General features: G+C 50.2%; 11 protein-coding genes across 11 annotated transcripts; 5 read left to right on the forward strand and 6 right to left on the reverse strand.

The window, feature by feature from the left end:
- Positions 1 to 183: 183 nt before the first annotated feature.
- Positions 184 to 1,455, reverse strand: P175DRAFT_0494915 (translation initiation factor eIF5; the record flags this gene model as incomplete). Its single annotated transcript, XM_040896042.1, has 1 exon — positions 184 to 1,455. One exon carries the CDS (start codon positions 1,453 to 1,455, stop codon positions 184 to 186), a length of 1,272 nt encoding a protein of 423 aa, XP_040749933.1.
- A 792-nt stretch (positions 1,456 to 2,247) lies between these two features.
- P175DRAFT_0503341 (putative isochorismatase family hydrolase) lies at positions 2,248 to 3,761 on the forward strand. The gene is made up of 4 exons (XM_040897610.1): positions 2,248 to 2,608; positions 2,686 to 2,701; positions 2,782 to 2,835; positions 2,963 to 3,761. Exons 1-4 carry the CDS (start codon positions 2,578 to 2,580, stop codon positions 3,486 to 3,488), a joined length of 627 nt encoding a protein of 208 aa, XP_040749934.1. The 5' UTR covers positions 2,248 to 2,577; the 3' UTR covers positions 3,489 to 3,761.
- A 42-nt stretch (positions 3,762 to 3,803) lies between these two features.
- Positions 3,804 to 5,517, reverse strand: P175DRAFT_0534280 (uncharacterized protein; the record flags this gene model as incomplete). The annotated part of the gene is made up of 2 exons (XM_040900128.1): positions 3,804 to 5,248; positions 5,313 to 5,517. 2 exons carry the CDS (start codon positions 5,515 to 5,517, stop codon positions 3,804 to 3,806), a joined length of 1,650 nt encoding a protein of 549 aa, XP_040749935.1.
- Positions 5,518 to 6,354: 837 nt separating this feature from the next.
- On the reverse strand, positions 6,355 to 7,584 carry P175DRAFT_0503342 (SGNH/GDSL hydrolase family protein). Its single transcript, XM_040897611.1, has 5 exons — positions 7,359 to 7,584; positions 7,245 to 7,284; positions 7,094 to 7,172; positions 6,618 to 7,014; positions 6,355 to 6,564 (listed from the first exon to the last, which is right to left on the reverse strand). The coding sequence occupies exons 1-5, from the start codon at positions 7,471 to 7,473 to the stop codon at positions 6,431 to 6,433; spliced, it is 765 nt and encodes a 254-aa protein (XP_040749936.1). The 5' UTR covers positions 7,474 to 7,584; the 3' UTR covers positions 6,355 to 6,430.
- A 1,159-nt stretch (positions 7,585 to 8,743) lies between these two features.
- On the forward strand, positions 8,744 to 9,600 carry P175DRAFT_0559363 (pectate lyase; the record flags this gene model as incomplete). Its single annotated transcript, XM_040900913.1, has 3 exons — positions 8,744 to 9,094; positions 9,165 to 9,263; positions 9,346 to 9,600. 3 exons carry the CDS (start codon positions 8,744 to 8,746, stop codon positions 9,598 to 9,600), a joined length of 705 nt encoding a protein of 234 aa, XP_040749937.1.
- A 1,040-nt stretch (positions 9,601 to 10,640) lies between these two features.
- On the forward strand, positions 10,641 to 13,486 carry P175DRAFT_0443074 (chloride channel protein; the record flags this gene model as incomplete). The annotated part of the gene is made up of 3 exons (XM_040894155.1): positions 10,641 to 12,833; positions 12,895 to 13,278; positions 13,331 to 13,486. 3 exons carry the CDS (start codon positions 10,641 to 10,643, stop codon positions 13,484 to 13,486), a joined length of 2,733 nt encoding a protein of 910 aa, XP_040749938.1.
- Positions 13,487 to 13,621: 135 nt separating this feature from the next.
- On the reverse strand, positions 13,622 to 14,881 carry P175DRAFT_0503345 (dihydrofolate reductase). The gene has a single exon (XM_040897612.1). It carries the CDS (start codon positions 14,606 to 14,608, stop codon positions 13,763 to 13,765), a length of 846 nt encoding a protein of 281 aa, XP_040749939.1. The 5' UTR covers positions 14,609 to 14,881; the 3' UTR covers positions 13,622 to 13,762.
- Positions 14,882 to 15,004: 123 nt separating this feature from the next.
- Positions 15,005 to 15,761, reverse strand: P175DRAFT_0463178 (RNA polymerase II mediator complex head subunit MED22). Its single transcript, XM_040894810.1, has 4 exons — positions 15,709 to 15,761; positions 15,535 to 15,625; positions 15,373 to 15,433; positions 15,005 to 15,256 (listed from the first exon to the last, which is right to left on the reverse strand). The coding sequence occupies exons 1-4, from the start codon at positions 15,740 to 15,742 to the stop codon at positions 15,071 to 15,073; spliced, it is 372 nt and encodes a 123-aa protein (XP_040749940.1). The 5' UTR covers positions 15,743 to 15,761; the 3' UTR covers positions 15,005 to 15,070.
- Positions 15,762 to 15,918: 157 nt separating this feature from the next.
- Positions 15,919 to 17,216, reverse strand: P175DRAFT_0503346 (spliceosome-associated CWC15 family protein; the record flags this gene model as incomplete). The annotated part of the gene is made up of 8 exons (XM_040897613.1): positions 15,919 to 16,182; positions 16,230 to 16,265; positions 16,317 to 16,487; positions 16,536 to 16,617; positions 16,664 to 16,954; positions 17,006 to 17,082; positions 17,131 to 17,153; positions 17,207 to 17,216. The coding sequence occupies 8 exons, from the start codon at positions 17,214 to 17,216 to the stop codon at positions 16,165 to 16,167; spliced, it is 708 nt and encodes a 235-aa protein (XP_040749941.1). The 3' UTR covers positions 15,919 to 16,164.
- Positions 17,217 to 17,359: 143 nt separating this feature from the next.
- On the forward strand, positions 17,360 to 18,611 carry P175DRAFT_0483709 (exosome non-catalytic core subunit RRP45). Its single transcript, XM_040895547.1, has 3 exons — positions 17,360 to 17,606; positions 17,660 to 17,779; positions 17,839 to 18,611. Exons 1-3 carry the CDS (start codon positions 17,443 to 17,445, stop codon positions 18,431 to 18,433), a joined length of 879 nt encoding a protein of 292 aa, XP_040749942.1. The 5' UTR covers positions 17,360 to 17,442; the 3' UTR covers positions 18,434 to 18,611.
- Positions 18,612 to 19,082: 471 nt separating this feature from the next.
- Positions 19,083 to 23,558, forward strand: P175DRAFT_0518011 (aminophospholipid-translocating P4-type ATPase DRS2). The gene is made up of 3 exons (XM_040899022.1): positions 19,083 to 22,210; positions 22,257 to 22,560; positions 22,612 to 23,558. Exons 1-3 carry the CDS (start codon positions 19,287 to 19,289, stop codon positions 23,458 to 23,460), a joined length of 4,077 nt encoding a protein of 1,358 aa, XP_040749943.1. The 5' UTR covers positions 19,083 to 19,286; the 3' UTR covers positions 23,461 to 23,558.
- The last annotated feature ends 236 nt before the right edge of the window (positions 23,559 to 23,794 follow it).

The following is a 23,794-nucleotide window of genomic DNA, read 5'->3' on the forward strand; positions in this document are numbered from 1 at the left end:
TTTTGGGGGGGGGGGGGGGGATTTGGTCCAAATTAGAATCAACAACAAACAACAATAATAATAATCTGGTACTTGTGTTGATTATTTTAAAGGAGTGGCGATGGTGGGAACAACAATAGAAAAGACCTGAAATATCTCCTAAAAGAGAAGAGCAAGCTGGTAAATCAAGACGAAGCCGATGATTTACTCATCGTCTTCTTCGCTCTCATCCTCACTCTCAGCGTTTTCAAGCCACTGGAGGAAAGGCTCGGCGGCCTTGCGGACCTTCTTGCTGGTCGAAATGTCAACATATTTCTTGTTGGCCTTCGAGCACCAAGCCTTGAGCGATTCCTCAGAGATGATGTCGTTCTGGTAGTAGTTGAGCAGGATGGCGGGGACCTGAGAAATGAGTTCAGGGTGATCCTTGCCGACAAAGCGCTCGGTACCACCAAGGAAGGCCTTCTCGTGGCGCTCAGAGGTTATCATCTTCGTAAGCAGAGGGGCACGGGCCTCAATCTGCTTGACAATTGTCTCGTCAAAGATGGTTTGAGCAAGGACAGCCAAAGTCTTGTGCTTGGCTTCAATGCCGTATTCCTTGGCCTTCATGTAAATATCCACATCGCTGACAGCGGCAATACCGCCCTTCTCCTCGGCAGTCTTGATAATCCAGCTACCAAGTTCATCGTAAGCAGAGGGACCATCAACGCCATCGTCATCGCCCTCTTCTAGGACGAGAGAGCGCTTCAAATCGTCAGGAAGCTCCTTGGCACGGGCACGGACAGCCGCTTCCGAGACATCCACGGTCCACTCCACCTCCTCGGGGTCCTCGTCTGCTTCGATACCCTTGGCCTCAGATTTGATGCGACGAGTGAGTTCATCATCACTGTTAGCCTCCAGAGCAACGTCGCCATTCTCGCCATCACCGTTGTCAGAGTTACTGTCTCCTGGGCTGCCGTCTTTGTCTCCATTCGCCGTGGCGTCCTTGTCCTTGTTCCGTCGGGATTTCTTGGAAGCCTTGTCCTTCTTACCCCCCTTGGTTGAGGTATGGTTTCGTAGGATGAAAGTGCTCAACTTGAGGCGGGAATCGACGTCTGTGCGTTGTCCACAGGCCTTGCAGGCCAGGACGATCTTGTCATCCTTGATGATGACGTCGGTTTCCGGGTTCTTGCATTTCTTGCAAAGAACGAACTTGGAAATGAACCCGTCGAGGTAATCTTGAAGTTTAGCAGCATCATGGGCACCGTTGATGATCCAGCGGTCATCAGTAGGTTTGGCATTGGCTTGAGCACCAAGTTCAAATCCAAAGTACTTGATGACATAGGCGGGGGGGCGGCTCAGAGACTGGGCAACCGAGTTCAAGTTGACGACCACAGTCTTGATGCCGTTACCCTTGCCTTCAATCTTGGACTGGAGGCGCTCCATCTTGTAACGGTAAAATGGATCGGGTTCATCCCGACGAATGTTGATAGTAGCCATGATGGTGGGGGTGGGGGTGGTGGTAACAGATTACGCCGAACGTAATTCACAAAGAAATTCGACTAGGTAGGACGCGGGAGGGATTCTGGACGAAGGATATATTTTTGAAGAAACAAGACATGCGTCTCGAATTTTCTCAATAGTGAGGAAATGGTGGCGGTTGTCGGAGCAGAACGACTAGTACAGCGAATAGGGCGGCCCAACGGTCTCAGCCACAGGACTTTGAGTAGTAACTACAAGGTTTCGGTATGGAGCGAAACGATTGCAGCTTGAGCGGCAGGTGGTGTTCGAAATCTCTGACGGAGGACGAATACATAGACAGCTTGGCGAACGACTCTTAATTCAGTGGCTTTCTCTGGCAGGAGAAGAGAGAGAAACCAGCGGGTGGTTCTGCTTCTGGTACGAGGGAAAAGAGGACAAGAAGTCAGATTTCTGGAACACTTGGATGAAGGACTGCTGGCTGGGCTGATGAAAACTAACCAGAGGAATAAATTTAGAGCTGAAAATCCACGGGTGATCTCAGCAGCTCCGAAAAATGGCTCTGATGATGAGTTCAGGATGAAGTTGGGAAAATGGGAAGTTGGAAAGTAGTGGGTGGAAGAAGAAGAGAGAAAGAGAAAGAGAAAGAGAGAGAAAGAAAGAAAGAAAGAGGAGACAAACAAAAGGGACGGACTGGGAAAAAAAAAAAAAAAAAAAAAAAAGAGGCCGGATGAGTCAGCACGACATCCGAGTTTCCGGTTCGGAGTAACTTTCCCCATCTATTTATCATATAAATATCCCAGGCATTTCTAACTCGAGCTTCTTATTCTGTCTTGACAATCTGCCCGGGGACAGATCATAACACAAAATCCATTGTGGCAACCTCTGAGGCAGTGGTGAAATGCAGCCTGCCGGCATTTGGATTGGGAACTTTGCCCACAGCTTGAATGAAAGCCATTATCAACTCTCTATTCCACCGGAATATGCTCAGGGCCTCAGGCAACGACTCCAAGGTTCCCCGCATCTGGCCGGTTTTCCCCGCGGAATATAAGAGCCTGATCTTCTGCTTCTCTTCTCTTCCTTTCACCTAACTGATTCTCTTGACACTTCTTCCCACCGGTATATCTACGCTATCATAACAAAATGGCATCTATTTCCAGAGCTTGTCGCATCCGTATGCCCTCCCTCCAACTATAACTATGATCAAGAATGAATGAAGAAGACACTGACAAATAACTGGAACCACCACAGGTAACCCAGCTTTATTGTACTATTCCCCCCGTAACCCAAATCAATCCATCAAGAAGCCAGAAAAAAAAAAAAACACTAACAAAACCCAACAAACAGCATATGCGACATCCAAGAAAAATTCAGCCCGATCATCTATGAATTCCCGAAAATGTACCCAACAACACCTATTCAGGGGGGTTTCTTTTCTCTCGACTCTAAATTAAAAAAAAAAAAAAAGGGGGGGGGGGGGGGGGGGGGCTTATAAGAAGCTAACAAGAAATATATATATATATAATAGAGTCACAACAACAATCAAACTCCTCCAAGCATCCAAACCCCTAAACCTCCCCGTCTACATCACAACCCAGAACCGTACCCGGCTAGGCCCCACGGTCTCTTCCCTGCAAAGCCACATCGCGGGCTCGAACGTGCGCGCGGACGTGGACAAAACGCTCTTCTCGATGATAACGCCGGAGATTGACGCGTTGCTGCCGAGGGTAGGCGGTGCGGGAGAGGAAGGCCTGGATGTGGTTCTCGTGGGGATTGAAGCGCATATCTGCGTTACGCAGACGACGCTGGATCTGCTGGAGCGCGGACATCGAGTGTATTTGGTGGTGGATGGGGTGAGTAGCGTTAATGCGGAGGAAAGGGGGGTGGCGTTGGCGCGGTTGCGCGATGCCGGGGCGATTGTGACGACGAGCGAGAGTATTCTGTTTGAGATTTTGGGGGATGCAGGACATGCGCAGTTCAAGGCTATTAGTGGGTTGGTGAAGGAGACGAAGAAGGAGACGAAGGAGGCTTTGGAGGTGCTTTCAAAAATTTAATCAGTTGAATTGAGAAAAAAAATTTTTTGGATTTAGAATTTATAAGTAAGGGAGTACGAGTAACTAATGGGATGGATGTTACTGATTGATACTTCTGTGATTTACTACGCTAAGAAGCCAGCTACCGCATAGTACAGCTATGTGTGATGATGTCGGTGGATGCGAGGAACAGGATTTACGAACAGTCATCCAAAACTTTTTTTTTGACATGCGGCCGAAACACTGCCTTTTTGCCTCATGGGGGATTCTTCAGGTGCGTGATGATGGCCTGATATATTTCATTCAGGCCCCCATTGCTGTCCTGGCTAGAGTCTCTCACGATGAATTCAGCCAGGGAAATGCAGAAGCGCCGCCAATTGGGTTGGGGGCTAGCTGCTTTCCTGTCCGGCTGCCATCAGGCGATGTGACCGCGGACGTAGGTTGCGAAAATGACGGACCTATGTTTTCCACACTCGAGCTACCAGATCCGGTGGTGACCGGCGGCGTTCGGGTTGTTGACGGTTTGGAAGGGCGCAGCACTTTCATCGTACGTCCCCGAGAGGGTTTCCCCGCTCCAGGGGCGTTCGGGTCAAATTTTGCGTCACGCTTCCACGAGCCCCATACCCCAGCTGGCTCTGCCTTGGAGACACCTCCTGGCTGCGTGTCAGATGCGACAGCAGGCTTGACATGAGCTTGGGAGCCATCTGATTCCTTGGGAAGTTCTTGAGTATCTGAGAAACGAGCGACTTGAAGGTCTTCCGGGCCTTCAATGGAATTTCGGACCGAAGAGGGCGCAGAGGTGGACGGTAGAGGAACGTTCGTGGGCTTGCTGATGACACCAACAGCCGAATGCCCGTTTATATTAGCACGCTCGTCTTTCGATTCAGGAACCTGGCCCGTGAAATCTGATCGTGCTGCTCTTGATCCCGTTTGTAAATTCTTGAATACAGAGTCGTCTTCAGGTCGTACCAGAGGGATAGAGATCTTATTCTTCTCGTCATCCACCATGATGATCTTGTCCTGTGAGAAGAGGATGTCGGCATTATGGGAGCGGAGGATGTCACTTCCAAGAATGATTTGGATAGAGTTGTCATTGGGATCAACCGGACGAACAAGAAATCGAATGGTCAAAGTAGGAACCTGAGGCATTGGGCTATTGGAACGTGACGACGCTTGGTGAACGCTGGCTTCAGGCAGATACATTGGCAGCTTGATGAACTGGAAGTCCCCGTCCCGCACCAAGTGGTCTTCAAGTCCGAGCTTTTGGATCATTGGATACCCGAGCAAAGATGTATATGATCCAGAGCAGACCGCCGCATAGAGAAGGGAGTCGTTGGAGAAGTTCGTGGTCAGCCAGCACCGGATAATCGCTGGCACAGGGCCGAGAAGGAATAAACCAGGAGGGGGAACGAGAGGCGAATCGCTCATTATGGAGCTCATCATCCTACTTGTCGTTTCCAGCCCCAGACTGTTGGTTCGGACTGAGTGATGAGAATGGCCCGAGGAACTTTGCCTCCCATCGGACCGGTGCGACCAGGATCGTTCGGTGAGAGGAAGGCACCCCATACCACTCCCGGTCCTTAGGGGCAGCTCGCTGCTCGATCGGTTGGTCTGTCCATAATACCCGTGAATGGCACTCTCATCAAATCGAACACTATTAGCTCGGGATGTCCCCCGTCTTGGTTCGTCTTCGTTCTCTAAACCCATGTTTGCCACCCCGCTGTGATGTTGCCCTTGGTCGAATCCCTTGAATGCGTCGGCGGGAGAATGAAACACAGCTTCTGTAGGTTTGACGGGAGAGGATTAGCCAGCACTTTTAATATTCAATCTAGAGCAATAACATACCTGTGGGCAATACTGTGCCCGCAACAGAACTTGGAAAAGGTGACAAAGGGCCCCAGACACTTCTCAACCTTGCATCCTCGTCTCTGCGTCGCTCAAGCCGCGCAATCCGTTCTGCCTGATCGTACTGCGTGGCGTGGAGCTCCTTTAACTCTTCAAAAACGCGCCAAATATCGTCGCGTGAGGCAAAAGGATACTGAGCATCCATATCCGAGTGAAAGAGACGGGTCAGAGCGCTGGGTTAACAGGCGGCGGGTTTCACAAAAATGTTAAAAGAGAGAGAGAGAGAGAGAGAGAGAGAGAGAGAGGGCAGAATCTCAGGCTTGCGTAGGTAACAGGAACTCGATTCCAATCCAGGGTAGTATCCTCCACAACTTTTACCCCAAGTTGTAGCCAGCCCACTTTCCCACTAGACTCCTCCTCCCTCGTACTGTGAGCCGGCCGAACGGCCGTCCACCCGATTTACTATGAATGAGGATGTGTGAATTTGCTCAGATCAATATATATCGCGGGAGAGAAGGGCTGGAAAATAAGGAGGGTGCTCGGCAGCAAGGTTGTCTAAGGCGGAAGAGAAGGCTTGAGGGGATACGAATATAGTGGATAGAGGTGTTAATTTTCCGGCGCAGCGGAGGTTGCGAATATATAGGACCTGTCTAGAGCAGAGCCGGAGTAATTACTTGAAAGATAGTTAAAGGAGCAGTGATGACAGAGATCTCGTGGAGTGTGGAGTAACACAGAGACCAAAGGACGACGTGCAGCGGTGGAGGCGGAGAGGATGTCGGGACGAGGCAAGAGCGAAGTGGAAGGCGAATAGCAGTTGGAAGATGGAGAACAGATGTGTATTTGGATGAAAAGTAGATAAAATAAGTCGAAGAAGAGAAAGAAAGAAAGATCGTGATCGTTGTCGTTGTCGTTGATATCGTTGTCGTCGTCGGAGTATTAAGTGGTTGGAGGGATGGAACTGCCTATATTGGTTGGATCTAGACCGCTTTCGTGACTTGACAGTCGATCCAGATTATGAATGAATGAATGAATGAATAGATAAGTGAATACAAATGGAAATTGAGGTCTAAATTTGAACACTATTCATTTATATATATAATTCTGTTTCCTTTTCCTGCTTATTTTGGAGCCTCAACCCAAGGAGGAAATACCATGGAAAGCTTTCTTGGTGCTTGATCGGGGAAATTCTTATCTATGGCCTCAATGACGGCATCATAGACAATGCGGTACCCGTCCGCCGTGAGATGCAGTCCTTTTAGAAGTCAGTCAGTTTCCGCCCTCCGCTTCAAGGGATACAGCACGCACCGTCCGTGAAGAGACTCGCGAATTTCTCGTGGTTTGGCGCTTCCCTCGATCCGGTCAGAGGCTCTCCCTCCTTCCAGCCGACTGCCGTCATCATAGCTCTCCAGATGTCGACTACAGGAACTCCCAGGGATTCACCGACCTCCCGGGCAGCCTCCGCATATGCCTTCACCTGACGGTTTGTGCGGGTTGGGTGGACATTGCCCTTAGCCAGGTCGAATTCCTCCAGCTGATACTCGTTCAACGGAGGCGGGGTAATGAGGAGAATTCGGGGGTTCTGAGCAACCGTCGCGGGATGTTGGATAATCCATTTCAAGTTCTTTTTATAAACATCCAATGGGATATGTTGGTTGTTGCTGGACTCGAGGAGGGATGCATCGTTGGCCCCGAACCAAATTGTCTACCTCAGGAGTGAGTATATCTATCTATCTCTCCTGGCCGACTCCTTCACGAAGAATGATGGAGCAAGGAAGAAATACCAGAAATCGGACTGTAGCTATTTCGGGGACAGGAAAGAACTTCTCAAACACCTTGACAGCATGCCCGGTGTTATATCCACTACCGTCGGAATCGAGGAGTGATTGTCAGTGAAGTCGTGACACTGGGCTAGGAATTCGCAAGTCAACGTACCCGAACCCGCGGTTGATCACATCCAGAACTCGAGAGTAGGCTACACAAGAGGAACCCGATCAGTCCGTGCGTACATCCGGCACGACAAACAATAATAAGAAAAATAAAACCCACCGTCTTGTAATGCTGGTTGAAACCCGAAGCCCATCTCCTGGCTAGAGGACATTTGGGTGATGGAATCCCCGAAGAGGATGAACTGATCATAGGGTTTGTACAAGGGGCGTTCCATGATGGACGATATATTGCGCAAGAATCTCAAATTGGTTGCTTTGCGAATAGACAAACAGTACTATATATATAATAAAATAAAAATAATAGATAATGCATGGAAGGCGAGGGTATTATGGAGGGGAAAAGAGACGTTGTATAGCCTATAGGAGAAATTCTCCAGCGAGATCCCCGCGCTAAGTGGAAACGCTCCAACAAACTACGCTCTTTTCTTCTGGATTTTACACCAACCAGATTGCTCTCAATTAGTTAATTATAATCACGTCCAGATCTTCTGTTTATAAAACGATCCTAGTATTATTGCATTGAAGATTATATAGATCCATTTAAGCTCTCTCTAGGGAAGCAGAGTATATTCTAGGATGGATTTGTCGACATACTATACATATGTTATATATACTATGAATAGCACACTCTAATGAGCTATGGCAATGCAACCTGCATGCAAGGTTAGGTAGTAGTGCGCTATATATCCCTGAAACACTTCCTATACCATGAGTCCATGGTTTCTGGGTTAGCCTTCTCAGTCGATGGCAAGTATTTGATTCTTCAGCTCACTGGGATGGATTCTATTGGGACAAACCCCTAAATGTCTATCTAGGCCCCTTCTGTTAGAAATGCAACAGCTGTCAAGGATATGACTGTAGTAGGTACATCTTCAGCGGTATAAATACCCAAGACCGGCTGGGCCATGGGAGTTTCCCTTCTGAAAGGTAAGACATTTACAACCCAGTCTCAATTGTTTAGGGATTGCAGATGACAAGATCGTTTTCAGAAAGCATTGTTATAGCGTCATCTCTGCCGGTAAACGTATGAAAAAGATATTGTGCGCGGCAAGGATATCAAAGAAGATACTACTCCGGATGCCAATACATTGGCACATCCGGCCAAGAAGCTCCTATGCAATCAATCCGACATTCCACCAGGACTTGGACTCCGAAAGGTGGATGTTATACCGCTCAGAAGGAGCTTTTGTCTCAATCCTCCACTCCATCATTGGAGGAAGAGAGAGGAGAACTTCTCTGAGCACCTGGGCAAGACTGCGCTGTTCCCCCTGCAAAGTGTGCCTACGGAGTACGAAACGACATGGTTGTTTAATTCAACCAATAGCCAATAGTTCCTGGACATTCTGTTGTCGGTCTCTCTGCCTGACCGGGACAATCGGGTTGAGAGTATAAAAACCCTTGAACCCTCCGGTCAACAGGTTCCCGTAACTTCAGGTGCCATATCCTGACGACTCATTGGTAGCCTGGAGCATTCCGTGAAGAATCATGTTTTCCAAACTTGCTGTGATCTCGTCGGTTTTTCTCCCTGTCGCCCTAGCCTGTCTAGGATGGGAGGGAGGCGTTCCTGTACCCACCGCGCATCACTCAAAAAAAGCGCCTATTGAAATCCGTGCCGGAGAGGTCTTCGATGGCGGCTGGGCAAAGTTCGACCGTGGTGCTGGCGCCTGCAAGAACGGTGAAGGCGGAGACTCTGATGCTGTCTTTATCCTTCGCTCAGGCGCTACGCTGAAGAACGTCATCATCGGCAAGGACAATAGGGAGGGTGTTCACTGTGATGGGCCCTGCACTTTGGAGTTTGTCTGGTTCGAGGATGTCTGTGAAGACGCCATCACGATCGTATGGACCCCGATTACGGCCCCAAGTACTTGCGAAGCGACATGCAAACCCGACCTGACTGACTGCTTAGAAAAATGACAAACCGGGACAAGAAACCTGGATTCGCGGTGGTGGCGCTTATCATGCTAGCGACAAGATTGTCCAGCATAACGGCTGCGGTACTGTGAATGTGAGCATTTTCCGATCCCCCCGGCCAAATAATCCAAATAATCCAAATAATCCAAATCACCCTAATCCACTGCTTATCCTAGATCATCAATTTCTACGCCGAGGACTACGGAAAAGTCTACCGCTCTTGCGGTAACTGTGCCTCGCAATGCAAACGGAACGTCTACGTTGAAGGCACCACGGCCAAGAACGGTGGTGAGGTCGTCGGTATCAACCGGAATTACGGCGACACAGCTACCCTGAAGAACGTCTGCTCTGGCGCTAAACACCCCTGTGTTTTCTACGAGGGCTGTGCTGGTGGCTGTGAGCCGAAAAAGGTTGGATATTGTTCTGGTTAATCCCCAAATCCTAGGTAGGGGCTTGGATCAGGCCACTCATTCACTCGCTGTCTTTTGACTTGTGGGTGTAAATCAATCATATCATACCTCGAAAGGGACAAGATCATTGCGAGAATTGGAAAGGATCTGAAATAGTTTCAAGACTGACGGAAGTGGCGGCGAATACGGACATGGATTTGGCAGCCTGCATGACGCACCGACGATGGGAGAGCCCCATGGGGAGGGGTTCTTATTGGGAGAGAATCTGACGGACTTGCGTACTTGGATTCCATGCAAATCCCTTCACATGCATGTACTCTGGATGTAGTGTAGAGTAGATAGACCGTCGGTTGAATGATATACGCCGTATAAGAGAGACGTGTCACTGAGATAGACATTGCCTGATCATACGACACGAATAGTCAGTAGTTGCTCTTCTTCCTCCTATGGTGAATATACCAACCTCACAATTCCCACGGACTTTCAAGGGAAAGGAACTAGTATTACCATCTCTATTAACCAAGGAGCAAGACTCCTACCTAATGCATCCTGAGACCTTCGTGTTGGGTGTTGCGGGTCATCTGCCGCTAACAGTAACTAACTACTAAAGACGCGTGATTTATCTTTCCCTCTTCCTCCTCCTCCTTTCTCTTCGCCATCTGAAAAATCCTTTGTCTGTTTCTTGTCTCTCTCTGTCGTTTCATTTCCGTTTCATTTCCTCTATCCTTCTCCTTGCTCTCCTGCCCATCTCTCTACGTCGACCCTCGCATTACGTCGGTTATCACGGGTTCCCCAGCTCCCGCGCATTTAGGCTTCTCTCCTATTTGGGCTTCTCGCTCACCGACTGTTGATTCGCAGGTCGTCCACACTTTAGGCAGTTCCCTTATCTCGCCATTATCAATTCATTCCCTACGCTCGGATATGCTGTAGTGGGTGATATGTCTGTTGATTGGTATTCTCGCCCCGATTTTTTGGTCGACCGTTGGCCGCAAAGCTAACCCACCAACCCACCACCAAGATCTCTAAGATTCAAGGTAGAAGCGCAAAGAGCTTCTTCCACGATGCCACGATCGGTATCCTCCTATTTCACCTCTTCTCCCCTGCAGGGCGAACAGATTGCAAGTGAAGAAGGTGGCTCGAGGACCGCCCCGCAAACGGCTCCTCCCTCCCCGTCCGCGACGAGGCGGGGCTACGGTCTCCTCCCCGAGCCCTATACAGGCTATCAATCGTTAGAGCCACCGATAGAAGCGGGAGAGACCACCGGCCTGCTAGGGAAGGCCCAACCAAGCGAACGGGGTGTACCCAGCCGCTCCTACACCACCTTCTCCGCCTCCTCAGGTCCTGAGCCTGGGTTTCGACATACAATATGGGCTAGCAGCCTCCGTCGCTCGCGACACCATAGTAGGACAAACTCACAGAGCAAACGGTTCCATGAACCGGACAGCATGGACACTCCCCGAGTCGAAAGTTCTACACCGTCGACCAAGCATCCGATGACGGCTTCATTTATGGATGACCGAACTTGGTACGATCAGTTCACTTCGACCGATTGGGTCCATGATAGTGTCGCTGATGGAGCTCGTCTTCGGGAGCTGCGAGCGCGAAAGGATACGCGTGGTCGGTTACTAGCTTTGTTCGACGGCGCCCAGGGCTGGATCCTGGTTGCTGTAATTGGGTGCATCACGGCGGCAATCGCCTACTTTGTGGACGTCACGGAGGAGTTTGTGTTTTCCCTCAAGGGAGGAGTCTGTACGACGCGATGGCTCCATAGCCGCCAGACGTGCTGCGTAGACGCCCGTGATTGTTCCGCATGGCGATCTTGGTCCGAAATGATGAACCGCCAGGGCGCGGGCAATCAGTGGGTTGATTTTGCAGTCTTTGTCACTTGGGCGGTTGCTCTGGCCGTGATATCCTGCGTTCTGACCTTACTGACTAAGACTGTTGTGCCATCGTCGGTTTCCTTGACGACGCTGGACGAAAATCTCGGTGCAGGTTGGTCTCGCGGTTCAAAACGAACAACCGGCGTTGACGCTTCTCCTGCCTCCGAGAGCAGCGGGAACCTCTCTCGATATCCCACCATCCCCACGCGCCCCGACATGGTTTATTACTCCGCTGCTGGCAGTGGCGTGGCGGAGGTAAAGGTCATCAATAGTGGCTTTGTCCTGCATGGTTACTTGGGCTTCAAGACCCTGGTCATCAAAACCATCGCTCTGGTCTTCAGCGTTGCATCTGGTCTGAGTCTCGGCAAGGAGGGCCCATACGTGCACATTGCAACTTGCGTGGGAAACATCTGCTGTCGAATGTTTTCCAAGTACAACCTGAATGATGGGAAGAGGCGTGAGGTTCTAAGTGCCAGTGCTGCAAGTGGCGTTGCTGTCGCCTTTGGAGCCCCAATTGGCGGAGTTCTCTTCAGCTTGGAGGAAGTCAGCTACTACTTCCCCCCGAAGACTCTCTTCCGGACCTTTTTCTGCTGTATTGCTGCCGCCCTTTCGTTGAAATTTCTCAACCCGTATGGCACGGGCAAAATCGTTTTGTTCGAGGTGCGCTATCTGGAGGACTGGGAAATTTTCGAACTGATCATATTTATGTTCCTCGGAGTACTTGGCGGCGCAGTGGGTGCTCTCTTTATCAAAGCGTCGAGTCTGTGGGCTCGCTCTTTTCGGCGAATCCCCATCATCAAGCGCTGGCCGTTGTTCGAAGTCATTCTTGTTGCGCTGCTGACCGGGTTGGTCAGCTTCTGGAATCGGTACACGAAACTTCCTGTGACGGAACTTCTGCTCGAGTTGGCGAGTCCGTGTGAATCCTCGTCCTCGGACGGATTGTGCCCACATCCCGATGGCATTGGCGAGGTAATTCGTTCTCTGACCGTGGCATTTGTCATTAAGAGTCTCTTGACTGTGGTGACCTTTGGCATCAAGCTCCCTGCTGGTATTTATGTGCCGTCGATGGTTGTTGGGGGACTGATGGGCCGCATTGTTGGACACATGACGCAGTACCTGGTGCTCCAGTACCCCGACTTTTTCTTATTCCGGTCATCCTGTCCGGCCATTGCTGGGATCGAATCCTGCGTAACCCCCGGGGTGTATGCTATGGTCGCTGCTGGCGCCACTATGTGCGGTGTTACCCGCTTATCTGTCACACTTGCGGTCATTCTGTTCGAGCTGACAGGAAGTCTGGACCATGTGTTGCCATTTTCTTTGGCTGTGCTTTGCGCCAAGTGGACTGCAGATGCCATTGAGCCTCATAGCATTTATGTAAGTTTGCGTACTTGGATGATCGTCGCCGGGGGGGGGGTACAGAATACTGACTTCTCAGGATTCCTTGACGGAAATGAACTCTTATCCGTTCCTTGACAACAAACTTCAGCCCATGTCCGATGCGCAACTTGGCGATATTGTTCGACCCGTACGACGGAGTCGGTTGATTGACATTACGGAATCTTCTCTGGTGCCGGCGAGAGAGCTGCGTTCGAAACTTCAGCATCTTTTGATGGCAGGGGAGCTCGACAGCGGTCTCCCGATCCTGCGCGATGGCATTTTGATGGGGCTTATTCCCGCGCCTGATCTAGAGTATGCCCTCGACAACCTGGATGACGAAGAAAACACACTGTGCTTGATGGCAATGGATACCTCTTCTGTTGTTTCCGAGGGCGAAGGCGACAGTCCCACTGAAGTGGACTTTACGCGATACATTGACCCGGTAAGTTCCAAGAACTCTGCGGACTCAAAAGGCCATCATCTAACATGCATAGGCTCCTCTCTCTCTGGATATCCATTCCCCCATAAACCTTGTATATCAATGCTTTGTCAAGCTAGGGCTGCGCTATCTGTGTGTTCTCCGCGACGGACAATATGCCGGCCTAGTACATAAGAAAGCTTTCGTGAAATTCATGAAAGACCACGAGTGATGATATATCCTTTGCAAGCGTTGCATTTGTCTATAGCTGTTTTTCTTTGGATATATTTGTGTTACCTGCTCTGTTTCGATGCATTATATATATATTTGTTATTAGTTACCTGATTGCTTATTATTCTTACTTGTTAGCCGACCTGAGGCATTGTACATTGCGAAAATGAATATATCATATTCGCAGTCAATTCTAGACATTGTTACTGGGTATCTTTTTTTTGAATCCTTATACCTCAAGTAAATCACACGCAGTGCATCTTCTACAGAATAAGGCCTAATCCACCCGCTCATATCCAACCATTTGCACCCTCACCTCCCCCTCCTCAATCCACTCCCCGGAAACCTCCTCGCCAACCCACTCCGTCAACTCCCGCGCACTCACCTTCCTCCACCCGCGCTCATGAACCAGCTCCTCATCCACAGGAAAGAATGTATCGCACTCAAACACGCCCCCATCCCTCCGCTCCACCTTCGTCATGACGATCCGGACTTTCCTCTCTCCCTTCTTCAACCGCAACGCAGCCCCGTAGATCTCCGCTCCCCCGATCACAAACACTTTCCCCACATTCCTCCTGGCTCCTTGTGTAGTATCGCGGTTATCGAGCGTCTCTAGCGCTTCTTCCAACCCCCCGGCCACAAACGCATCCGTTTGTCCTTCTGTAGCTTTCTTCCCCTCAGCCCCAGTCCCAGAGGCACCCATCACCCCAGCCAGAGCTTTGTCCTGCGGCGCAAGCTTCCCCCGCAACTCCCCCAGAACCCTCTCCCCCACCTGTCCAGATACATCCCTCGTAACCACCACGCTGACTCTCTTCCCAAGCGGCCGGAGCTTCCCGGGGACAGAATCGTACGTTTTCCTGCCCATGACGATGGCGTTCGTGGGCCTGATCGCGCCGTGGGCGGGATGAGGAGGTGGAGGAGGAGGAGGAGGAGGAGGTGGTGGTCGTGCCGTGACGCGCGCGAAAAACGACATGTCTGTTTTGATCCGCGGCCAGGGGAGCGTGCCCTTGAGCCCGATTCCGAGGCGGGTGTGTTGTACGAGGGCATTTTCGGCTGCTGTTGGTGTTTGGAGGCGGGGGATTGGGGTTGTTGCGACGATTAGGGTGAGGGGTTGTGGGGGCATCTTTTTCTTTTTGCTTTTTCTGTATTGGGGTGAGGGGTTTAATTAATGCTTTTGCTTTTGTGGGTGGGTTGGTGGATGGGTTGTTGCTGTATGTGTGTGTGTGTACTGGTGGTGAATGTGAATGTGAGGTGAGGTGAGTTTTTTTGTTCTGGGTTGCTTGCTTTATGTATTGTTATCAGTGGACGGTACCGCATCTGGGCTCTAACTCTTCCAGTAAGATAGATAGAGAGTGACTCTATGTATGGATGTACTACCTACCTAGGTATTGCATGATCGAATATTCTATTCAGGGTATCTCGTACAATAAATACCAAGTAAGTGGTCTAATAAATTGCCTAACCCGTGACTCCGTCCCTATGTATAACGCCCAACCCAACAGGAATCAAACCATGCTCCCTATTTACTCCGTACATCGCATCGCACCAGATGAAGAAGAAAAGTAAAGCATAGGAAGCCGCTACGCTACGGCTTAGCAGGCTTCAGAACACCCTTGTTCTCAATGACCTTCTGAATCGCTGCCGCATTCCTCTCTAGCTCCTCTCTGCGCGTTACCTCGGACTCGTCTTCGCCCAGTGTATCGAGTTTCCCGAATAACCATGTCTCTTTCATTATACGGGTTAAGGAGAGGAGGTCTTCTGCGGCGCGGACCTGTCCATTTTCAGATTAGTGAAATTGTTGTAGGGAAGATACCCAGATATTTATTGTCTTTTTTGTTTGGTGTTTTGGGCCGGGCATGCTATGCTGTTCTGGGAGGAGTGACGTACCAACGCAGTCGACTCTACATCGAGCTGGTATGTTTCTACGGCTGTCGTGGTGTGGCTGGTGCTTTCGACCTGTTAAGAGGGGAGAGAGAGAGAGAGAGAGAGTCAGTAACGGATGGATGAAGCTCAACGAAGATGCATGGCAAGAAATTGAGCTCCAGTTACGGTTCGTCGGAAGAGTGAAAACGCACTGTAGCTGTTGCCATGATATTCTCGAATCGCTGGAGTAATTGTGAGATATTGGTGTTTATGCGGTCTGGTGCGCTCCAGTTAGCGTGAACATTCAGGGATAGCTATTGGGATGGGGCATTGTAAGCGTATCGAATGAAGGTAACTTACTGTGCAGAGCTTTCGATGTGGGTTGGGAATCCATTTTGCCTGATAGTCTTAACCTAGGGAGATTGACATGATCCAAGACAAGATGAAAGATGTGGCTCTTGATCATCGCTCGATGAGATGGCGGGGTGGTGGGCGGCGCGTTTATTGCCGGCACTACAAAAATGCTTATCTGGGAGGACGAATGTTATACGGAATACATATACAGAGTACTCAAGGTGCTGGACGACCCAGCCGATAGCTGTGTATCATTTGAGTTTGAGAAATATAGATTCAAGTCCAAGTTACTAGTTAAGGCTCAAACACCCGATTCTCCTAACGCCATAGCCAATTAGCGGTTGAAATCCCTTCAGAGCTTTGCTGCAAGAAATTCGTTTCCGGATAGTGCAAGTCGTTCTAGGGGTATTCCCTTGTCGATGTCCATTGCGAGATGAAAAGATCCTTTAGAATACAACCCAACTATCGCACATATTTAGACTGTGCCGCGTTAGTGATGTCAAGCCGGTGCTGGACAACAGACTTACCATGAACTTCTTGTGAAAGTCTGATCGTAGGAGATCCTGTGAAGGCAAGGTTAGCTCTGAACCATCACAGCAGTGGGAACCTCTTACATTGACAAACTCCTTTCCCCGCTTATCTTCAGTTCCCCGGGCTTGGTTTTTGAAGACGACATCGTCATCCCATCGTCGTTTCATGTTGAAGTCGGTGGGGTTGAGTAAGGGATTGCCTCGCGCGATATCGTATTCTCGCTTTTCCTCTTCCTCGGCGGCGCGCTCTCGTTCCTATGGTCATCAGTATCACTTCCCAATCAATCGGATTTTCATCCGTACCTCTTTCTCTTTCTGCTCCAGCCTTTCTTTCTTGATTTTTTCCAACTCCCGCATTAACTCGGCCGCCTCATCCTCGTCGTCACTACTGATGTCAGTGAAACCGTGGTATCCCAGGCCAAGGCGCTAACCTTTCTTCTTCACTACTGTCTTCTTCGGACCCGTCCGAGTCGGCATCGATATCTCGTGTTTCTTCTAATATTCGCCGTCGTTTTGCCTCCGGATCTTCTTCTTCTATCCCGCCCGCATCACCGCCGTTCGGTGGCGCTCCTTCTAGTTGTCGCTTAGGTACAGCACCCTCGATAGTGATATCATCCACAGGGACCCCTCTCTTCTTGGCGAAATGGGCAGCCTCTGCCTGGAGCAATTCGGCGCGTAGATCGCGTTGGTAAGCTTCGCTTTCACCACCCTGACCAAGTTGGCTGGGGCTTGGTTAGCCGAATCTCATGTTAGATAATGGAGTGAGCACTCACCGAGTCTTCAGAAGCTTATGCGCTGGGAGGAGGCGCTGGTGGTACGCCGGGCCACGGAGGGCCTCTTTCCCTTGTGCCTATATTCGGTGAGCTTTGGTTTACGAGCCAAATGACAAAGGACGTACGGGATCAAAGGTGGGCCTGTGGGCTAGGATGCGTCAGTATTATGTTTATCAAGTGCTTTTTGATAGATTTGCGTACCTGTAGTCATGATGGGCTGTCAGTGTGAGGCTTCTACTGGAGTTGGTCGTGATGTTCTGTAAAAGAAGAGCAAGCATTTCTCACCGCCTTGATACATTTCGCCCCATGATTGGCTTCAAGAAATCGGCGGCGGCTTTTCAATGACGCTGTGGAATGCAGGAAATTTCCTAGTCGAAAGTCCTCGTTCTGTCTTGACCTTCCTTCCCCTCCTTGGGGCCGAGTCTGCCTCTGTGATCATGAATAAAGAAGCACCGCTTTCGATTGCTGAACGCGATTTCATCCTCGATGCGCTCCGCGAGGATGTCAGGCTCGACGGTCGTGCTGCAGACCAATTGCGCCCGCTCAACATCTCTTTTGGAGAAGAGTATGGCCATGTGAAGGTACAGCTTGGTCAGACGAGGTGTGTCTCTGTCTATGCTGACGGTTGGGGAGGTGCTGAGCTAATTCTCACAGTCTGGTCGTCCGAATATCCTCCGAAGTCACAAAACCCCACGATGACCGCCCATTCGATGGTATCTTTACCATTGCCATGGAGCTAACGGCGATGGGCTCGCCAGCCTGGGAGAATGGCCGGTAGGAACCTGAAGTTGCCACGCACCCACTACATCAACTGACTCTTTCCAATTTACTAGACAAGGAGACCTTGAAACATACATCACCAATGTGCTCGATCGGGTTATTCGTCACTCGAACGCCTTAGATACCGAGTCTCTCTGCGTTCTCAAGGGCGTTAGTTGTTGGAGCGTCCGAGCCGATGTACACATTACTGATTACGATGGTAATTTGATTGACGCGTCGTGCATCGGAATCATGGCTGGGTTACAGCATTTCCGCCGTCCCGACGCCGTGGTCAAGGACGGCCAGGTAATTGTCTACGGGCTCGACGAACGGGTCCCCGTGCCATTGAACATCACGCACAAACCTCTTTCGATTACATTCCACACCTTCGATGAAGGCAAGCGGGTAATTCTCGACGCCACTCGAAAGGAGGAGCAAGCGTCGGAAGCGGACGTAATAATCGGCATGAACAATGCAGGAGATGTCTGCTTCCTTTCTAAATTCTCAGGCTCCCCGGTGGACGCCATGGTCTTTGTGACGAAGACAACGACTGCACTAGAGAAGGTTAAAGAGATTAATGGCATTATTGACAAAGCGCTGCAAGGTGATCTTACGCAGCGAGCGAAACGCGGATTAGCAGAGGAGTCACGGGCAGAGAACGATCGGTGATGGTCTTGGACTGCTATAGATATGAATTTACATACCCAATTTAAGAAGGATAAAATGGACTTTGATGTATGATAGATCCAAAGATCACAGAAAGGTGCCACCTTCCAGCACTATTACTATTGTTGTTTATAGTAGTTAGGTAGAGACAAAAAAATCAATGAAGGAGTGCAGATCGGTGGATGAAAATCTCCCAGCCACCCACCCGTAATAATGAGTACCATCGAGTCAAAGAACTAGGATCCTCAGTAATACTCCGCTTAAGGAGAGACTTGAATTCTTTTGACTTGCATACTTCGAACCGAGTATACGGAGTACCCTTTGGTTGTTCTCTTGGGAGGGATCTCTTGGACAGACTCAATAACACCAATGCTGGAACCCCGATTGTGAATTCGTGGAATGATTTATTAGATCAATATTAGGTAGAATGATATTATTCTCTTATTATCAATCTAAGACCTTTGATTTCTGCTGACGACGACGAAACGGGGAGTACAGGACGGATCCATACCATCGCCGCCTACGCCAAAAACCCAACCACTGCTAGTTTTCTCCTCCACTCTTCACCTCCACGCAATCTCCCGTGAGACAGTCCAACTGACAACCAACTACCACCACTGTCAAGTCTTCTCTTTTTCCTTCCTGTGTGCTCCTTGTATTTTTTTTTTTTTTTTATTTTTCTCTTTCGCTCTTCGATCCATTCCTTTCACCCTCCTCCTTTCTTGCTTTGCGTAACCCTCGTGAGCTTCTGTTCTCCTCGAGCTCTCTCTCCCTTCCAATCAAAACAGCCGCCCCAAATCAATGCTCCTCCAGGGGCACACCTTCACACTGACGGTGACTGCCCTCCCCAATCATCATGGCCAGCGGTAGACCTTCAGGTCGTCATCCAGCCGCTGGCCGGGATGATGACCTGCTACAAATGGAGGATGCCACCCCCATATACAACACCGGACAGCCCCCGCCGGTCAGCGACGATCGACTCTTGCGACAGTACGACATTGACGACTCCGACCAACCCGAGGCGCGTCCCTCCGTTTCCTACGATAGTTTTGTCGGTGGACGGGAGCCACCACATTCCGGTGCGCATGCGACGAGCTCATCTTCCCCCCCCGGGCAGTCCGGGGCTTACCTGACCGATCCTTACTCCGGACACGACATGTCTCGAACCTTCTCGCAGACTTCCGGCCTGAGCAATTACCAGCGCTACTCTCTGGATGAGTATGACGATGAGCGTGCGACACATGGGTACTATGATATGACAGGCGAGCACGACCAGCACCTGGGGGCGGACTATCATGGAGGGAAGGCGAGAGAGCGCAACAGTATACTTGCCATGGGGGGTGGATTGGTGGGCAGAGCAAAGCACATGTTCGGAATACAGCCCGAGTATTCGGGGATGGATCTTCCTCTGACCGAAGCTGGGGCAAGAGCAGCGCGAATCGACAGTACACATTCCGATGACGCTGGCGCTGCGACGGGCCGCCCCAAAAAGCCCAAGGGCTCTTCCTTTAAGTTTGGTTTTGGCAGGAACAAGACCGATCCCTCGACTCTTGGTCCGCGCCTGATCATGTTGAACAACGCCCCGGCCAATGCGGTGCACAAGTTCGTCGACAACCACGTGTCCACGGCCAAGTACAACCTCATTACCTTTTTCCCCAAGTTCTTGTACGAACAGTTCTCGAAATATGCCAACTTGTTTTTCTTATTCACCGCTGTTCTGCAGCAGGTCCCGAACGTGTCCCCTACCAATCGGTATACCACTATTGCCCCGTTACTCATCGTGTTGACGGTTTCGGCGATCAAGGAATTGGTTGAGGATTATAAGCGGCGGAGCTCCGACAAGTCGCTCAACTACTCAAAGACCCAGGTTCTGAAAGGCTCAGCGTTTCATGAGACCAAGTGGGTTGATGTGGCTGTCGGAGACATCGTTCGGGTTGAATCAGAGCAGCCGTTCCCCGCGGATTTGGTTCTTCTGGCGTCCTCGGAGCCGGAAGGTCTATGCTATATTGAAACGGCTAATTTGGACGGCGAAACCAATCTGAAAATCAAGCAAGCCATTCCGGAGACTGCACATCTTGTGAGTCCCGCCGACCTTAGCCGGCTCAGTGGGAGAGTAAGATCCGAGCAGCCGAACAGCAGTTTGTACACCTACGAAGCAACCTTGACTATGCATGCTGGAGGGGGAGAGAAGGAGCTGCCTCTCGCACCAGACCAGCTTCTTCTCCGTGGAGCAACCCTTCGTAACACCCCTTGGATTCACGGCATTGTCGTTTTCACGGGCCACGAGACAAAACTAATGCGAAATGCGACGGCAACTCCGATCAAACGAACCGCCGTTGAGCGCATGGTCAACGTTCAGATCTTGATGTTGGTCAGTATTCTTGTGGCACTCAGTGTGGTGAGCTCCGTCGGCGACCTGATTATCCGACAAACCCAGCGCGACAAGCTTAGCTATCTCGACTACGGCAGCACAAACCCCGGCAAACAGTTTATTATGGATGTATTCACCTACTGGGTACTATATTCGAACCTTGTCCCGATCTCTCTCTTCGTGACTATTGAAATTGTGAAATATGCGCAGGCATTTTTGATAAACTCGGATCTAGACATCTACTACGATGCAACCGATACCCCAGCTATTTGCAGGACCTCATCCTTGGTTGAGGAACTGGGCCAGATCGAGTACATTTTCTCTGATAAGACCGGGACCCTGACTTGCAATATGATGGAGTTTAAGCAGTGCTCGATAGCTGGCATTCAGTACGGAGAAGATGTCCCGGAAGATCGACGTGCCACGGTTGAAGATGGAGTTGAAGCTGGAGTCCATGACTTCAAAACGCTCAGAGAAAATCTCGTTTCTCATCCGTCTAAGGATGTAATCCATCACTTTCTCGCCCTTCTCGCTACTTGTCACACCGTTATCCCAGAACGGTCCGAGGCAGAGCCAGGTAAAATCAAGTACCAGGCGGCATCCCCGGACGAAGGGGCTCTTGTCGAAGGCGCAGCATTGCTGGGATATCAGTTTACGAACAGAAAGCCTCGGTCCGTGATTTTCTCGACTGGAGGACAAGAGTATGAATATGAGCTGTTGGCCGTTTGCGAGTTTAACTCCACGCGGAAGCGTATGTCCACAATCTTCCGATGCCCGGATGGGAGAATCCGCGTCTATACCAAAGGTGCCGACACCGTTATCCTGGAACGGTTGCACCCGAACAATCCTACTGTCGATGCCACCCTGCAGCATCTCGAGGAATATGCTTCGGATGGGCTCCGCACACTTTGTTTGGCTATGCGTGAGGTTCCGGAAGAAGAATTCCAACATTGGTACCAGATTTACGACAAAGCTGCCACCACCGTCAGTGGGAACCGTGCTGATGAACTTGACAAGGCGGCTGAGCTGATCGAGAAGGATTTCTATCTCCTTGGTGCGACGGCTATTGAGGATCGACTTCAGGATGGTGTCCCGGATACTATTCACACCTTGCAGACTGCAGGAATCAAAATCTGGGTATTGACTGGCGACCGGCAGGAGACTGCGATCAACATCGGCATGTCCTGCAAGCTAATTTCGGAGGATATGACGCTTCTGATCGTGAACGAAGAGAGCGCCGCAGCCACCAGAGATAATTTGACAAAGAAGCTTCAGGCTGTCCAAAGCCAGACCGAGGCAGAAGCAATGGCTCTTATTATCGACGGTCGATCTCTGACGTTTGCCCTTGAGAAGGATATGGAAAAGTTGTTCCTAGACTTGGCGGTTATGTGTAAAGCTGTTGTCTGCTGGTAAGTTGCCGCTTATTTCTCGCTTCGATCAATGCTAATCTTGTAGTCGTGTTTCCCCCCTCCAAAAAGCCCTCGTTGTCAAGCTTGTCAAACGCCATCTCAAGTCTCTGCTGCTGGCGATCGGTGACGGCGCCAATGATGTTTCGATGATTCAAGCCGCTCACGTTGGTGTCGGCATCAGTGGCGTCGAGGGTCTACAGGCTGCACGGTCTGCTGATGTGTCAATTGGTCAATTCCGTTATCTTCGCAAACTGCTTCTTGTGCACGGGGCCTGGAGTTATCATCGCATCAGTCGAGTTATTCTATATTCGTTCTACAAAAATATTGCACTTTATATGACACAGTTTTGGGTAAGTTCGCCTCGAGTTTTGACTTTCGTGTTACAATTCTGATCTGTCCAGTATTCTTTTCAAAATGCATTTTCTGGCGAAGTCATTTATGAATCATGGACCCTTTCCTTCTACAACGTCTTCTTTACGGTGCTCCCTCCGTTTGCGATGGGTATTTGCGACCAATTCATTTCTGCCCGGCTCTTGGATCGATATCCTCAGCTATACCAACTGGGTCAGAAGGGAGTGTTCTTCAAGAGACACAGTTTCTGGTCCTGGGTCGCCAATGGATTCTATCACTCGCTACTGCTGTACATTGTTTCGGAATTGATTTTCCTCTGGGACCTTCCCCAAGGCGATGGAAAGATTGCTGGCCACTGGGTCTGGGGTGAAGCTTTGTACACTGCAGTCCTTGCCACCGTGCTCGGTAAGGCTGCGTTGATCACCAACATCTGGACCAAATATACGTTCATCGCCATCCCCGGATCAATGATTATCTGGTTGGGCTTCTTGCCTGCGTACGGTTACGCGGCACCAGCGATTGGCTTCTCGCGGGAATACTACGGCACCATCCCGCGCCTCTTCACCTCCCCCATCTTCTACCTGATGGCCGTTGTCCTTCCCTGCCTCTGTCTCGTCCGCGACTACGCCTGGAAATACGCCAAACGCATGTACTACCCACAACACTACCATCACGTCCAGGAGATCCAGAAATACAACGTGCAAGACTACCGGCCCCGCATGGAGCAGTTCCAGAAGGCCATCCGGAAGGTGCGCCAGGTGCAACGCATGCGCAAGCAACGTGGTTACGCGTTTAGTCAGGCCGACGAGGGCGGCCAGATGAGAGTTGTCAACGCTTACGATACCACGAGAGCCCGAGGCCGCTATGGAGAAATGACCAGTTCCAGGAATTTGGTTTAACGGACATTCTGATTCAGATCTGATTGTATTCTTTCATTTTTTCTTGTGTTTATTTGCATGAGATGTATTTTTTTTTTTTTTTTTTTTTACCCCCCTTTAGCTCTGGGTGGAGCGTCTTGATTGTTTAGTTGAGGAATGTACCTAATGATCTATGATGAATAGAAGAAGAGATAGGATAGGATAGGATAGGATTATGCAGAGTTTACTCTCGACTTTCAGTTCATGATTCGAGTACGAGTACGGAGAAAGTACTTGGCATCACAGCACTCAATCGCATCTTCTCACGGAGGTAAGTATCGTATTACGCATGATATTTCTATGCGCATGTATATAT

Source organism: Aspergillus ochraceoroseus (genome assembly GCF_002846915.1).
Source record: "Aspergillus ochraceoroseus IBT 24754 chromosome Unknown P175scaffold_7, whole genome shotgun sequence".
NCBI classification, from domain to species: domain Eukaryota; kingdom Fungi; phylum Ascomycota; class Eurotiomycetes; order Eurotiales; family Aspergillaceae; genus Aspergillus; species Aspergillus ochraceoroseus.

What these genes read in the sequence shown, in the direction of transcription:
- P175DRAFT_0503341 (XM_040897610.1), top strand. Translation starts at nt 2,578, where the DNA reads ATGGCATCTATTTCCAGAGCTTGTCGCATCC. An exon ending in ATCTATGAATTCCCGAAAAT is followed by an intron (nt 2,836 to 2,962) that starts GTACCCAACAAC and finishes TATATATAATAG; the next exon opens with AGTCACAACAACAATCAAAC.
- P175DRAFT_0503342 (XM_040897611.1), bottom strand. Translation starts at nt 7,473, where the DNA reads ATGGAACGCCCCTTGTACAAACCCTATGATCAGTTCATCCTCTTCGGG. An exon ending in TAGCTACAGTCCGATTTCTG is followed by an intron (nt 7,015 to 7,093) that starts GTATTTCTTCCT and finishes CTCCTGAGGTAG; the next exon opens with ACAATTTGGTTCGGGGCCAA. An exon ending in CGCGAGTCTCTTCACGGACG is followed by an intron (nt 6,565 to 6,617) that starts GTGCGTGCTGTA and finishes GACTTCTAAAAG; the next exon opens with GACTGCATCTCACGGCGGAC.
- P175DRAFT_0503345 (XM_040897612.1), bottom strand. Translation starts at nt 14,608, where the DNA reads ATGCCCCCACAACCCCTCACCCTAATCGTCGCAACAACCCCAATCCCC.
- P175DRAFT_0463178 (XM_040894810.1), bottom strand. Translation starts at nt 15,742, where the DNA reads ATGGATTCCCAACCCACATCGAAAGCTCTGCACA. An exon ending in CACATCGAAAGCTCTGCACA is followed by an intron (nt 15,626 to 15,708) that starts GTAAGTTACCTT and finishes GGAGCGCACCAG; the next exon opens with ACCGCATAAACACCAATATC. An exon ending in ATGTAGAGTCGACTGCGTTG is followed by an intron (nt 15,257 to 15,372) that starts GTACGTCACTCC and finishes GAAAATGGACAG; the next exon opens with GTCCGCGCCGCAGAAGACCT.
- P175DRAFT_0483709 (XM_040895547.1), top strand. Translation starts at nt 17,443, where the DNA reads ATGAATAAAGAAGCACCGCTTTCGATTGCTGAACGCGATTTCATCCTC. An exon ending in GTACAGCTTGGTCAGACGAG is followed by an intron (nt 17,607 to 17,659) that starts GTGTGTCTCTGT and finishes TAATTCTCACAG; the next exon opens with TCTGGTCGTCCGAATATCCT. An exon ending in CCAGCCTGGGAGAATGGCCG is followed by an intron (nt 17,780 to 17,838) that starts GTAGGAACCTGA and finishes CCAATTTACTAG; the next exon opens with ACAAGGAGACCTTGAAACAT.
- P175DRAFT_0518011 (XM_040899022.1), top strand. Translation starts at nt 19,287, where the DNA reads ATGGCCAGCGGTAGACCTTCAGGTCGTCATCCAGCCGCTGGCCGGGAT. An exon ending in TGTAAAGCTGTTGTCTGCTG is followed by an intron (nt 22,211 to 22,256) that starts GTAAGTTGCCGC and finishes CTAATCTTGTAG; the next exon opens with TCGTGTTTCCCCCCTCCAAA. An exon ending in TTTATATGACACAGTTTTGG is followed by an intron (nt 22,561 to 22,611) that starts GTAAGTTCGCCT and finishes TGATCTGTCCAG; the next exon opens with TATTCTTTTCAAAATGCATT.